This window comes from Salmo salar, chromosome ssa09 (genome assembly GCF_905237065.1).
Source record: "Salmo salar chromosome ssa09, Ssal_v3.1, whole genome shotgun sequence".
NCBI lineage: Eukaryota > Metazoa > Chordata > Actinopteri > Salmoniformes > Salmonidae > Salmo > Salmo salar.
Genome location: NC_059450.1, coordinates 139,846,452 through 139,861,035, shown reverse-complemented (window position 1 = coordinate 139,861,035; position 14,584 = coordinate 139,846,452). Strand labels below are relative to the sequence as shown.

The window sequence follows — 14,584 nt, the reverse complement described above, 5'->3', positions numbered from 1 at the left end:
TCGTCCCCACAGGAGGTGAGTTAGATCAGTTGAACAAATTATAATAAGTTATCTCAGTGGGCTTTCATAGGCCCTCACTGAAATCGCATCTGCTGAGAAATGCAACTTTGAATTAAGAACATAAATCCCGAATTATTTCTTTCTCCACTTCTACCCCCTCCCCCTTTCTGAAATGCGCTGGTCCTTCCACGGTGACATCCTCCAATCAGATCTCTTTCCGCGTCCAGTAGAGCGAAAAGGGAGGTGGAAATTCGGCCTGGTGTATAAAGTCCGTTTTCGCGTGGGATTTTTATACCAATGCAACCTGCAACTCTTCTGCTAGCCAAGGCCGAATGGCGCTAGTAGACTAGAGCTACACGAAGAACGCGGGGCGACCCCTTGCTGGTGTGTCGATTTCACTGGAGTGTGACAACGAGGGGGGAACCCCCACCAGTGGAGCGTGAAGCCAATGCTGCTGCCGCCGCCTCGTAGCCCAAGCAGACGTGCGCTGTCCAGCCGCGGTGGTGCTGAAACACCAGCATCGATCCTTCCCTCAGTGACGTAGGGAGAGAGGGGTTCGGTTAGGCTACAAACAGCTAGATGAATATTGTAATAATAAAACTGCACAAAGACTACACAGAAGCCATGTAGAAAAATGCAGAACCTACAAGCAAGCAAAGCAGTAACAAAAAGCAAGTGAAAACGTGGACGAACGTGCTGGACTTTTCCCCGCCCTCGGCGTCACTCGAGGGGTCTGAGCAGCACGCGGTATCCTTGCGGAACCCAGAAAAGACTCCCGGGAGAGAGAGACTTCAGATCTATAAGGTACGCTCAGGTCGTTTTTGCAGAAGGAAAACGGGTGTGGGTTAGGCTACTCGTCTAAGAAGCGAAAATGGGCTGTGTTGGTTCCAAAACGCCAGTTGGTAAGAGTCCTTCAATTTTGTTGTGATCCTAAAAGCACGTCCCAGACAGCCTGATTTGTGCATACATCGAATTGTGTGAATTGGGCTGCTTGTGAAGTCTTGTGCACGGAAAATATAAGAGGTGCAATGAGTCGTTTGTGTATTGAACTAGACTGTAACCCTTGCTTTCATCTTTGAGATTTCTAGATTGACCAGAAATATGTTGACAATATTCAATCAGTTGAGAATAGAGAGGGACGGGAGCTTTCTTCTGGAGAAAATGCAGCAGATGAGGAGGGAGTGTTAGCATCAAGATGCCGCGAGAGCTGATCTCATATAGCTTTTTGTTGGGCGCGCGAGGCAGGAGAGAGTGAAGTGCTTTTCCTGCTGTTAAAGGATGCGGAGCTAAAGGTTTTATGTTTGAATGACAAGACTCTTCCGGCCGGCACCATGGTTTTGACTGCATTGACCCAGTTTAGCTGCAAGGTAAGACAGCATATTTATCTTATCTACGCTTTCTGTCGTGATGTTATCCGGGCTATTACAAGAGCTATTCTTACAGACATGGATGTATAGCCGTCATTCATCATAACATCGTTGAATTGACTAAGCTGTAATTAGTCATTTTTAAGAAATAGGGGGCTACCCTCGTTCGGAAACGCATAATTTGAATAAAATATATCACAGTGTTGGGACATAGGCTACATAGCCCACAGACTGATTGCTGTTTCCGAGTGACAAGCTTCCTCGGTTGGCAACGCAGTTGTCATGTTCTCCCGACGGTTGTTTACAATATTCTGTCGGTCTGTCGGTCTGTCTGTCTGTCGGTCTGTCGGTCTGTCTGTCTCAGTCCGCCAGTCGATAAAGCTCTACGTGCCTTCCCGTCTCCTCTTCAATGGTGTTTCCCACCGAACGATCCCTCGCTCGGTCCTGGGAATTCTGTGGGGCCTTGCAGAAGCGATAAATCACACGCTCCCCACATCCATCCATCAGCGCAAACAGCCATGTATTCGCACACACACACACAGCAAGCGAAATACAATATTTTTAGCAATATAAACAAACCAGGGATGATCTATTTGATGTGCATATAAACCTGGAAGCCAGGCCCTCTAATTGCTTATCAATGATTTGCTCCTTCAGACACTTGATAATGACTTGTAGGCATATGTGCTACCATCGCCAGAGCGCCTATCAGCACTTGTCAGGACTGTGACATGTCAATGTAATCATATTGCTGCCCATACTACTGACTTAGATGGGCTGCTTCAAGCTTTCTGTCTTTGTAGCGTTCTGTGCCGTGCATGGCTGTCCGTGTCACCCCAGTAATAATCTACAGAGTCCTGTCGTTGTTGTAGGCTACAAGACAAGACCCATTTGTTTTCCCATTCTAACTCTATGTAGATGACATCACCACGCAGCTGGCCTTGACATAATTATGTTGATTTCCTCTAAAGTCTTTCAGTGAGCCCGGAAGACAGGACGCGCACGCCCATGGTCTATGTATTGTTTCCACGACAACGACAGAGAGCAAGACACCTAAAAGCGTAATAGACACTTTCTCTTCAAGCAGATACATGTAGATTTAAAATACACTGATATCTAAGGCTAGATGGAGAAAAAAGCATACATGAAATATAAAAGATATAGCCTAGAGCAAATAAAAAAATGATGCACAAATGATGGATGTCAGCGAGCCTTTCATTTCCTGGTGATCCGCGCTCTCTTTTGATACGCGCGGCCGCATAGACACTGTTGCACAACCTGACGTCGTTAGCCTTTCAATTTTGTGTCTCATGGCAACCTCGAGGATTCCATAAAGTCCCTGGTCCACAGAGCAATGCAATGAGGACCAATCTGTAAAAAAAATAGGACGAAATAAAATAAAAACTGATTCAAAATCCTATGTAGCCTAGAGAAAACTAGGGGGGATTTAGAACGTTGTAATCTTATAGGCATAGCCTAGGATTGTAAGAAGACAATCGACAAAAATCCTAGGCTATGCCTATAAGATTACAACGTTCTAAATCCCCCCCACGATCACATAGGGGATGCGGTATTGCCTTTGATTCATTTGTTTATTTAATTAAGGTCTTATATAATTAGGCTACATTAGGCCTACATGTTGTTTGTGTTGTGGGGAGACTACTGTGATAAAGGTCATACCTGATCCATTTGTCATTCCAAAGGCAAGTGAAAATCATTGTTTACTTGGCAGATATTAGACATCTAAATATTGCCATTTAGCTCGGCAGTAGTGCCGTTGGTAGGCTTTGGGGGTTTATTGCTTTGCTAATTCTCACCAACACGATCTCAGCATCAAGTCGATTCCGTCGTCATAGAAACGGGAAGTGAGGTGTGTGTCTATCTGTGTGTGATCCAGGGGGGTAACAGAGTGGGCATTACATGTCTCGTCTACCCCACCGCAATCTGTGTGTGTGAGGGTTGGAAATCAACACACATCAAAAGGGAGCCAGCGGCCACCGGGTCAAATGACAAACCAACGCCTTCCAAGCCCCTTCCATGAATCTAATTGACCAAACAGCGCGTGCATCCATCACCCCTCCGAACAATACTTTAATTAGCGAGCAAGCCATGGATTCTAAGATACAAAACACCCCGAGGCATTTGATCCCAACACATCCAATTAAATGGCAGATATTGAATCCTCCTGGTGCGAGCAACTTGAGCTCGTGAGTGATGAGGCCAGATATATTGGGCTCAATATCAGAGATGGGTGCGGCGACTAATCGAGCGAAGAGTTGTTCTTTTCACATGCTGTAACTAGAAACTGTTCTCTTGAGAGGAGAGCAAAGGAGAAGTTATCCTTTGACATTATAGACCCACTCTGATTACTGAAAGGAAATATCCAGTAGAGACTGAGGTTTTTGTAATCAACTGATACTAAATGGCACTTGTCATTCATTATTGGCACTTGCATGGTTGATTATCTAGTCATGTTGCACTCAGCCCCACAAGCCCCTAGCCATTGAAAACAGCGATCACACAGTGCACTGGAGACTAGGAGCTGTCCAAGTGTTGAAACACCTGTAGGGCATTTCCATGCGTATGTTTTGCAGTCTTGGTTCATCCTTCAGAGATACGTTTAGCAAATAGAATTAAATACAATATTTATCATTTTTGTATTGAACGACTGCCGCAAACTATTACCTAAGGAGTACCGCCATTATGCCAAGTGATGACGTAAGCGTCTAAGAAATAACAAGGCCAATTCGGTCTATTTTGTTTTTTAAAGTTTTCCCACGTGCAAAAAAAACAAAAGCATGCGCACTGTATATTTCTAAGGATAATTGAAGTAAATACTATTTTTCGAAATTATTATTTTTAAAGAAATATATTCGGTCTTTAATCTCTGAATTGTTATTCAATTAGGTTTTTCGCGGTGCCAATTCCAGCGCGAGGGAGCTGGTTGAAGGGATGGTGGCGTTTGAGCTCGCTAGAGCACAACATTTACATTTACATTTTAGTCATTTAGCAGACGCTCTTATCCAGAGCGACTTACAGTAGTGAATGCATACATTTCATACAATTTTTTTTGCTGGCCCCCCGTGGGAATCGAACCCACAACCCTGGCGTTGCAAACACCATGCTCTACCAACTGAGCTACAGGGAAGGCTGTACCCAACGTACCCATAGTCTTTTTCTTTCTTCCATTTGGGCCTATTGGTTAGTGCCTTGGCACTCACTCATACTGGAGGGCGGTTGAAATGCATGCAGCCAGGTAGAGGGGTGTTTGGGTAGAAAATAAAATGTGTATTTTGTCATAAAGAGATGGCAATTATATCGGCTTTATTTGCTTAGCAGGGATGGGCACTGGCCCCCTCTAACCTACAATGACCTCCTTATAGCTTAGTCTGTGTTGCCTGCATGATGTGGCATGATGTGGCATGACTGCAAAGTGGATGTGCACGAGGACAGTCCCCTCCCATCGCCTCCCGTGGTATCTCACTTCAAGTGGACCCTGTCGTTTTCATTGCTATTTTAAATAGGTTTTTAACGGGGATTAATAGTTGGCCAATTCTAAGGGACACTACATTGAGATACCACGTAGGGCCCACAGAGCATTCTAAACGCTACCGCTGGGTTAGCCCCCGCAGTGGGTTAGCCCCCGCAGTCTCTCTCGAGGCAGGGTTGGCATGGTGATTTGCCGTTTACCTACGTTCTCTCCTTTCGACAGTGGCGGTCGACGGTCCTATGTTGCGCGTGGACTGGAGCGAAGCAAACTCTGTGTCTGACCTGGCGCTCTTGGGGAACACGCGGACCTGCTTGGCTCGCAGACACATTCGCCACGCGCCCCTAGAGACACTGGACCACTACGAGGTGCTGATTCTCAGTTTGACCCTTTTTTTGTCTCCGTCCGCAGTTACTTGAAACCTCCGCGTCCCCTGGCCCTGCCGCCCAGCTACAGCTATCATACACTGTGTATTCATACGCGACCCTCTATCACAGGAGATGTTTTCACTGGAGGAATGCTTATTGATTAGGCCTATACTGTTTACTCGATAATGCGCTGCATGAGGTGGAACATCATTTTTCATCTCTGTTATAATGGGTGCGTTTACGTCATATTCCATTTGCCCAAAGCAGCAGTTCTGAACGGAACATTTGTATCACCAATATGCTTATATGTCTTAACCGCAGTAGCCTATTTGGAATAGAACTACAATTAGATAAACTCTAGTGTTGGTCGTTTATTTGTATATTTTGTCTAATACAATGGGATCGCCGATAATAGACCGAAAGGGCACCCAAATAATCCCAGCTGATTGAGTTATCTTCGAAGTCAGTAGTAATTCGCGATGTGAAGCAGAAAATGATTTTCTCAACCCTTTCTGGTTTAATAATTACCTAATTAACTAAGCCGTCCAAGTCGTTAACGAGTGATTCCGCTTTGCGTTTCTTCATTTTGGTTTTGATTAAATGTTCACCAGTTAGTTTTCTAATTATTATATGAAGTCATTCAAAGTAATTAGCAATTAATTTTTAATGCAGCTTTCAAATGGGAATCTCAATGACACTGAAAATAATGCCTTTTTGCCTTGGCCTAAATGCAATTAAACAGCTCTACTAAGGAGATTTGGACGGTTGGGTCAGCAGCGGCTCGGTGGCCACCGCTGCAGTCTCATTTACTGTGTAGGCTTCAGCACTTCTGACTGACTGCCTGGCTTTGTACCCGGAGGTTGGTCGCAGTGCCACGTTGACATTGGGTTGACTTGATTGTTCCTTTCGGAGTAGCTCTCTGTCACAATTTATAAATATGATTTACTGAATGGCACAATTTTCTAATGATTAGGCTATATCTAAACCATTTCAGGTATATCTAAACCATTTCAGGTATATCTAAACCATTTCAGGTATAGGTCTATCCAGAGGTGAAAACAATTCTGCAATGAACCGGCTCACAGATTTGATATGCCTATTTCATTTTGTCTATATTATCTCTCGCTATTGACAGTCTTCTGCAGGCTATGGAGAAGTAAATAGAAGTTAGCAGGTTGCTGGAATGATTCACTCAAAGCTAATGATGAATCCATCGCAATGAGCCAGCGCGTGGCTGCAGGAACGACGAGATGATTAGCACCGCCAAAACATTCCCCTCACGTCTCTCTCCTATTTTCAAGGCTCTATTGAAAATCTCGGAGCTGGAATAGAACGGCAAGGGCCATTGTGCGTGTTTTCCGCTTGGTGACCCTTCAGGCACTGTCGCAGATCGGTGCATGCATGCCCATTGCCAGACGGATGCTCCGCGAGTGCACGCGTGTCGGCTCGTCCTCTCTCTACGTTCAACAAGCTATATAGACGACGCATCTGTTTGTAGACCAGACAGTGTCGCATCTGAAACCTGTAGAAAGCATTTGAGGCTTTGGGCTTCAAGAGGAACATATGAACGTATAGCTAGATTGAGACAATGAGTAAAATACAAGGGGTTGCAGCAGAAAATAAACGGTATTGTGGCTATCCGTGGTGCATGTGACGTAATCTACGAATCACGTATCCTGAGTTAAATTGTTTCTTGGTGATCGGTTGCGATAGCAATTCTCCTTTGGTGGAAAGTTGAGCAACGGATAACCGTTTTCGAAGCACATGCATAGGGTCGCGAGGAGGCGAGGACACCACACACGCATTGGTGTGGCATGTTAGATAAGAAGGAATCGATGTGCATCCTATTTTCCATGGAAAAGCTGCTCTTCTGCGAGAAAACAAGGGGCGTTGTCACGGATGAAGGAACACTGGTATGACATTTCACTGATGTCAATGATTTTGTAGCTAAGGAAGCCTTCTTGCATGCAATCTTTGCGTGTGTGTATGTGGGTGTCTTTGTGCGTGTAGCAAGTGTGCGATATCATGTTACAGCATAGCCTACTTGCGGAAATGCCTCATATTCAGCGTATTCAATTCAAAGGAACTGGAGCAGAGCTGCCCAGTGCTGAAAAGCCTGTGGTAGGGCATTGTTGTGTCTCCCTTACGCTATATGCACGTCACTCTGGCACCTGGTGTTTTGCAACCAATTGGGCCATCCTACTTTATTTTGACCAATTTTACTTTCATATTATATTTTCTATATTTAATGAATCTTAAAATAAGGGAAGTAGTTGTAAATACATTCCTGTTCGAAGGCCACATGTTTTGTCGGTTCTCTTATGAAACCTGTGGCATTCCGTCTGCAGCTTTGGAGGCGACCGGGAGAAACCGGTTAGTTCAATACACCAAGCAGATACGTGGGATGCCAATTACGCAATGAATATATAGCCTACTGCCGGGGTTGTTGATGTTTTTCTTTCTTTTTCTGTGTTGAGAATGCTTCATAGGCCTGTTGTCACTATAGGGAGTTTATGGTAAAGGAATGGTTCAACAGAAACGAAAGCGACTGCCACAGGAGAGTCTGGGATTTTAAACTGAGTAATGGCAACCTAGGCACCTTGCTGCTCTGTCTGTTTAATAGACCGTGCCAGATTAACCCAATGCTTGTCAGCAAGACACCGGGCATGTGTTCGTTATTTTACGGAAGGGATGTGTGTGCCCATGCATGTGAAGCACAAGAGTGCCATCCTCTTCATCCGTCTGTGTTGGGATGAATGCCGCCGATGCCTTCACCATTCCGAGCTCTCAGCTAGCGTTCAGTAGGGCAGTAGGGGAGAGTGGGTGAAGAGGTAGAGTGGGTGACGGTGGTGTAAACTGTAGTGGCCCCCGGGGTCTTGTGAAACTCGATGGCATGCCATATCTCTCAGATTGTCTTCAGTGATCTGGGAGCTCCTCTCTCTCTCGTTCTCTCTCTTTTGTGGCGCTAGAGGATTATCACGCCTCTCAGTAGTTGATATAATCGCCAGCGCGTGAACATCTGAGCTCGCGGGGCCCCTTCCTCAGGGCTGTTTCTAAAATTGTCACTATTTAGAGCGCTCCAAAAACGGTGTCATTGCGTTTTGCTTCTGTTGCTAATGATTCTACCGTCATGAATTAGCAATGCACAAGCTTGCGGTGGGATCAGCTAGCTGTCGACATAAACACGTGGACCAAGCTAGGCTATAATAAGCGATGGCGAACAAAAGCGCGTGTCAACACCAGATGCAATGTCTGTGGTGTGACTTTACAGGATGAGCAGAGTAGCGGTGCGTGGGTAAAATCACTTGGGAAGCCAAGCCAGTAAAAAAGCCATATTGCAATCTATGTGTTGTGATAATAGCATTGTTTTTTCTATAACCTTTAAGTTTATATGCCCTGAGACCGTGATATATAAGCCTAAGGCTGAGACAAGAAGACACAGTAGCAGAATAAATTCAACCACACATTTGTTTCATTACAAAACCGGAGAGCAACCTCTGTCCGGTGAAGTCCACAAAGCATATTGTATGTAATGGTTACATGATCTACAGCATGGTAAAGCAAGTTAATGTTTCCGACATTTTCGGACTACCAAACAACTATTGATTTAGAACCACAGAGAGTTACCGCAAGTCGCAAAGAAAACAGGAGCTGCCTCCACTATTCCAGCACCATTTCAACTTCAACATCATCAAATCACCTCTGCTTAGTCTAATACAGTGACAACTAAAAGATACCAAAAAGTATTTAGTCCAATCAATGTAAGCTAAATATGATGTGGCTGTCCATGGTTCTGATTTGTGTCATCCTGCCATCCTCCTCTCTTTCATGTTGACGAAATGGTCAATGACTCTGTCATACAGTACACTTTTATTTGTTGTTGTCCCAGGCTACCTGCCTAAAACGCTTGCTCCCTAGCCTAACTTCCTTTCATGGGCAACTTTAGCTAGTTAACATTAGTCTTCTACATCTAGCTACACATTGCACTTTCATCCTCTCAGGCCAGGAGCACAATGTATGAATTTATGGTTTGATCCTAATCGCTTTTATAATCATTAGCCAGTACAGATAATTAAGTAAAATCACAAGTCCATCCATGGCTAATATAGGAAAGGGACCATTTTTTATAGCCAGCCAGCCACCGGTGGAGAACACAATGAGATGCAACAATTGAAGATGTTTCTGTTAATGACATATTTCTCTTGATGTGTTGTGATAGGAGTGACACCAAATCCATACTGGCTTCCCTTTACATTTTTTTTGGTGCGCCAGGACCATTCACAGTTGAGTTCACTCAGTTTAGCTCCACCCTGATTGGCTATTATTTTATTCTTTTTTTTCATCAAGGGAGGCCAAATGTTCGCTGGCTTCCCTTGCATTCAATGCTACAGTCGGCAACAATGTCATAATCTTTATGGCCAGACAGCATCAGATACTGTAGATGGCCTAGTCATGGAGACAGAGGGGTGCTGTTTCGCTCACCCAGAGGATTTCTCTGCTGAAATACATTCAGCGTCTTGCGAATTGAAGGAAAATTATGAAAACACATGGAGACAAAAGATACATTATTTTATATTTTTACCTTTTTATCTTGGTATTTTTTCGTGGGGAATTGGCATCCCTGAATATGTGCCACTGCAGACCATACCACAGGAGTAGCATAATATGTATATTTCATAGTTATTATACAAATTGCTAAAGCATCTAATCCCTCTGTGCTGAATGACTACTGCCCTGTTGCCTTGACATCCTTTGTAATGAAATTCCTTGAGAAAATTATGAAAAGTCATATTCTCAGCGTCACCCAGAATCTCCTCGAACCATTTCAGTTTGCCTATCAGCCCAGCAGAGGAGTTGATGATGCCATTCTTACTCTCCTCAACATGGTCTACAGACATCTAGAGGGTGTACACTCCTCAACATGGTCTATAGACATCTAGAGGGTGTACTCTCCTCAACATGGTCTACAGACATCTAGAGGGTGTACTCTCCTCAACATGGTCTACAGACATCTAGAGGGTGTACTCTCCTCAACATGGTCTACAGACATCTAGAGGGTGTACTCTCCTCAACATGGTCTACAGACATCTAGAGGGTGTACTCTCCTCAACATGGTCTATAGACATCTAGAGGGTGTACTCTCCTCAACATGGTCTACAGACATCTAGAGGGTGTACTCTCCTCAACATGGTCTACAGACATCTAGAGGGTGTACTCTCCTCATCATGGTCTATAGACATCTAGAGGGTGTACTCTCCTCAACATGGTCTAGACATCTAGAGGGTGTACTCTCCTCAACATGGTCTACAGACATCTAGAGGGTGTACTCTCCTCAACATGGTCTACAGACATCTAGAGGGTGTACTCTCCTCAACATGGTCTACAGACATCTAGAGGGTGTACTCTCCTCAACATGGTCTACAGACATCTAGAGGGTGTACTCTCCTCAACATGGTCTACAGACATCTAGAGGGTGTACTCTTCTTAACATGGTCTATAGACATCTAGAGGGTGTACTCTCCTCAACATGGTCTACAGACATCTAGAGGGTGTACTCTCCTCAACATGGTCTACAGACATCTAGAGGGTGTACTCTCCTCAACATGGTCTAGACATCTAGAGGGTGTACTCTCCTCATCATGGTCTACAGACATCTAGAGGGTGTACTCTCCTTAACATGGTCTATAGACATCTAGAGTGTGTACTCTCCTCAACATGGTCTATAGACATCTAGAGGGTGTACTCTCCTCAACATGGTCTATAGACATCTAGAGGGTGTACTCTCCTCAACATGGTCTATAGACATCTAGAGGGTGTACTCTCCTCAACATGGTCTATAGACATCTAGAGGGTGTACTCTCCTCAACATGGTCTACAGACATCTAGAGGGTGTACTCTCCTCAACATGGTCTATAGACATCTAGAGGGTGTACTCTCCTCAACATGGTCTATAGACATCTAGAGGGTGTACTCTCCTCAACATGGTCTACAGACATCTAGAGGGTGTACTCTCCTCAACATGGTCTACAGACATCTAGAGGATGTACTCTCCTCAACATGGTCTATAGACATCTAGAGGGTGTACTCTCCTCAACATGGTCTACAGACATCTAGAGGGTGTACTCTCCTCAACATGGTCTATAGACATCTAGAGGATGTACTCTCCTCATCATGGTCTACAGACATCTAGAGGGTGTACTCTCCTCAACATGGTCTATAGACATCTAGAGGGTGTACTCTCCTCAACATGGTCTATAGACATCTAGAGGGTGTACTCTCCTCAACATGGTCTATAGACATCTAGAGGGTGTACTCTCCTCAACATGGTCTATAGACATCTAGAGGGTGTACTCTCCTCAACATGGTCTACAGACATCTAGAGGGTGTACTCTCCTCAACATGGTCTATAGACATCTAGAGGGTGTACTCTCCTCAACATGGTCTAGACATCTAGAGGGTGTACTCTCCTCAACATGGTCTAGACATCTAGAGGGTGTACTCTCCTCAACATGGTCTACAGACATCTAGAGGGTGTACTCTCCTCAACATGGTCTATAGACATCTAGAGGGTGTACTCTCCTCAACATGGTCTACAGACATCTAGAGGGTGTACTCTCCTCAACATGGTCTACAGACATCTAGAGGGTGTACTCTCCTCAACATGGTCTACAGACATCTAGAGGGTGTACTCTCCTCAACATGGTCTACAGACATCTAGAGGATGTACTCTCCTCAACATGGTCTACAGACATCTAGAGGGTGTACTCTCCTCAACATGGTCTACAGACATCTAGAGGGTGTACTCTCCTCAACATGGTCTACAGACATCTAGAGGGTGTACTCTCCTCAACATGGTCTACAGACATCTAGAGGGTGTACTCTCCTCAACATGGTCTACAGACATCTAGAGGGTGTACTCTCCTCAACATGGTCTACAGACATCTAGAGGGTGTACTCTCCTCAACATGGTCTACAGACATCTAGAGGGTGTACTCTCCTCAACATGGTCTACAGACATCTAGAGGGTGTACTCTCCTCAACATGGTCTACAGACATCTAGAGGGTGTACTCTCCTCAACATGGTCTACAGACATCTAGAGGGTGCCAAATCCCATGTAAGGGTTTTGTGGCTGTCACAGCGTGTCAAAATAGGTCCCCACGTGTTGGACATACGCAACACCAACACAGGCTCTCCTCAGGGATGTGTTTTGTCCCCACTCCTGTACATCTTCTACACTAATAGTTGTACTAGTTCCCATCCTGACAGACACCTTGTTAAGTTCTCTGATGACACTGCCTTGATCAGCCTGTTGCATGATGAAGAGGAACACCATGGCCCGGTCCTAAAGGACTTTGTAGAGTGGTGTGACCAATCACACTTGGTCCTCAATACCAATAAGACCAAAGAGATGTGCATAGACTTCAGGAAGCGTACAACACCTACTGCTGCAACATCTATTAGAGGTCAGAACATAGAGATTGTAGAGGAATACAAATATCTGGGTGTCCTCTTGGGCAATAAGCTTCAGTGGAGTAAATGTACAGACCTGATCTACAGAAACAGCCAACAGAGACTGTACTTTCTCAAAAAGCTGGGATCTTTTAATGTTAATTGCACTATACTGACTCTGTTTTACAATTCTTTCATTGAGAGTATTTAAACTTTTTGTATTGTTTGTTGGTTTGGCAATTCCACTGTCAGCCAGAGAAGTATGCTGGGAAGAATGATTATCACCACAGCAAGCAAGGTACTTGGAGTCAAACAGACAGGCCTGGATGAGATCTTTAAGGTCAGGGCCCTCCGCAAGGCTCACAAAATCATTTTAGACCCAAGCCACCCACTGCACCCGGAATTTGAACTACTCCCTCTCTGGGCGCAGGTACAGGGCACCCCTCAGCAGGAAAAACAGAACTAGACAATCATTTGTGCCAGGTGTGATAAACCTCTTAAATAGCTCGGGCTAATGTTCCTATCCACCCAGTAAGGCCAGCAGGCTAATGTTCCTATCCACCCAGTAAGGCCAGCAGGCTAATGTTCCTATCCACCCAGTAAAGCCAGCAGGCTAATGTTCCTATCCACCCAGTAAAGCCAGCAGGCTAATGTTCCTATCCACCCAGTAAGACCAGCAGGCTAATGTTCCTATCCACCCAGTAAGGCCAGTAGGCTAATGTTCCTATCCACCCAGTAAGGCCAGCAGGCTAATGTTCCTATCCACCCAGTAAGGCCAGCAGGCTAATGTTCCTATCCACCCAGTAAGATCAGCAGGCTAATGTTCCTATCCACCCAGTAAGGCCAGTAGGCTAATGTTCCTATCCACCCAGTAAGGCCAGCAGGCTAATGTTCCTATCCACCCAGTAAGGCCAGCAGGCTAATGTTCCTATCCACCCAGTAAGGCCAGCAGGCTAATGTTCCTATCCACCCAGTAAGGCCAGCAGGCTAATGTTCCTATCCACCCAGTAAGGCCAGTAGGCTAATGTTCTTATCCACCCAGTAAGGCCAGCAGGCTAATGTTCCTATCCACCCAGTAAGGCCAGCAGGCTAATGTTCCTATCCACCCAGTAAGATCAGCAGGCTAATGTTCCTATCCACCCAGTAAGGCCAGCAGGCTAATGTTCCTATCCACCCAGTAAAGCCAGCAGGCTAATGTTCCTATCCACCCAGTAAGGCCAGCAGGCTAATGTTCCTATCCACCCAGTAAGACCAGCAGGCTAATGTTCCTATCCACCCAGTAAGGCCAGCAGGCTAATGTTCCTATCCACCCAGTAAGGCCAGCAGGCTAATGTTCCTATCCACCCAGTAAGGCCAGCAGGCTAATGTTCCTATCCACCCAGTAAGATCAGCAGGCTAATGTTCCTATCCACCCAGTAAGGCCAGCAGGCTAATGTTCCTATCCACCCAGTAAGGCCAGCAGGCTAATGTTCCTATCCACCCAGTAAGGCCAGCAGGCTAATGTTCCTATCCACCCAGTAAGGCCAGCAGGCTAATGTTCCTATCCACCCAGTAAGGCCAGCAGGCTAATGTTCCTATCCACCCAGTAAGGCCAGCAGGCTAATGTTCCTATCCACTCAGTAAGGCCAGCAGGCTAATGTTCCTATCCACCCAGTAAGGCCAGCAGGCTAATGTTCCTATCCACCCAGTAAGGCCAGCAGGCTAATGTTCCTATCCACCCAGTAAGGCCAGCAGGCTAATGTTCCTATCCACCCAGTAAGGCCAGCAGGCTAATGTTCCTATCCACCCAGTAAGGCCAGCAGGCTAATGTTCCTATCCACCCAGTAAGGCCAGCAGGCTAATGTTCCTATCCACCCAGTAAGGCCAGCAGGCTAATGTTCCTATCCACCCAGTAAGGCCAGCAGGCTAATAT

At 45.4% G+C, this 14,584-nt stretch overlaps 1 protein-coding gene across 3 annotated transcripts in view; it reads left to right on the top strand.

The window, feature by feature from the left end:
- The first annotated feature begins 232 nt into the window (after positions 1-232).
- LOC106613118 (protein FAM131A) overlaps positions 233-14,584 on the top strand; it is a 34,592-nt gene continuing 20,240 nt past the window's right edge. The window contains exon 1 of one of the 3 annotated variants that reach the window (XM_014215072.2): positions 233-804. Coding sequence is in view for 1 of the 3 variants with exons in the window: in XM_014215070.2 (XP_014070545.1) it covers positions 1,332-1,367 (36 nt within the window). In the remaining 2 variants the exon portion in view is untranslated. Of the gene's footprint in view, positions 903-1,045; positions 1,368-14,584 lie in introns of those variants that run through there. The other 2 variants (XM_014215073.2, XM_014215070.2) reach the window with 2 other exon arrangements.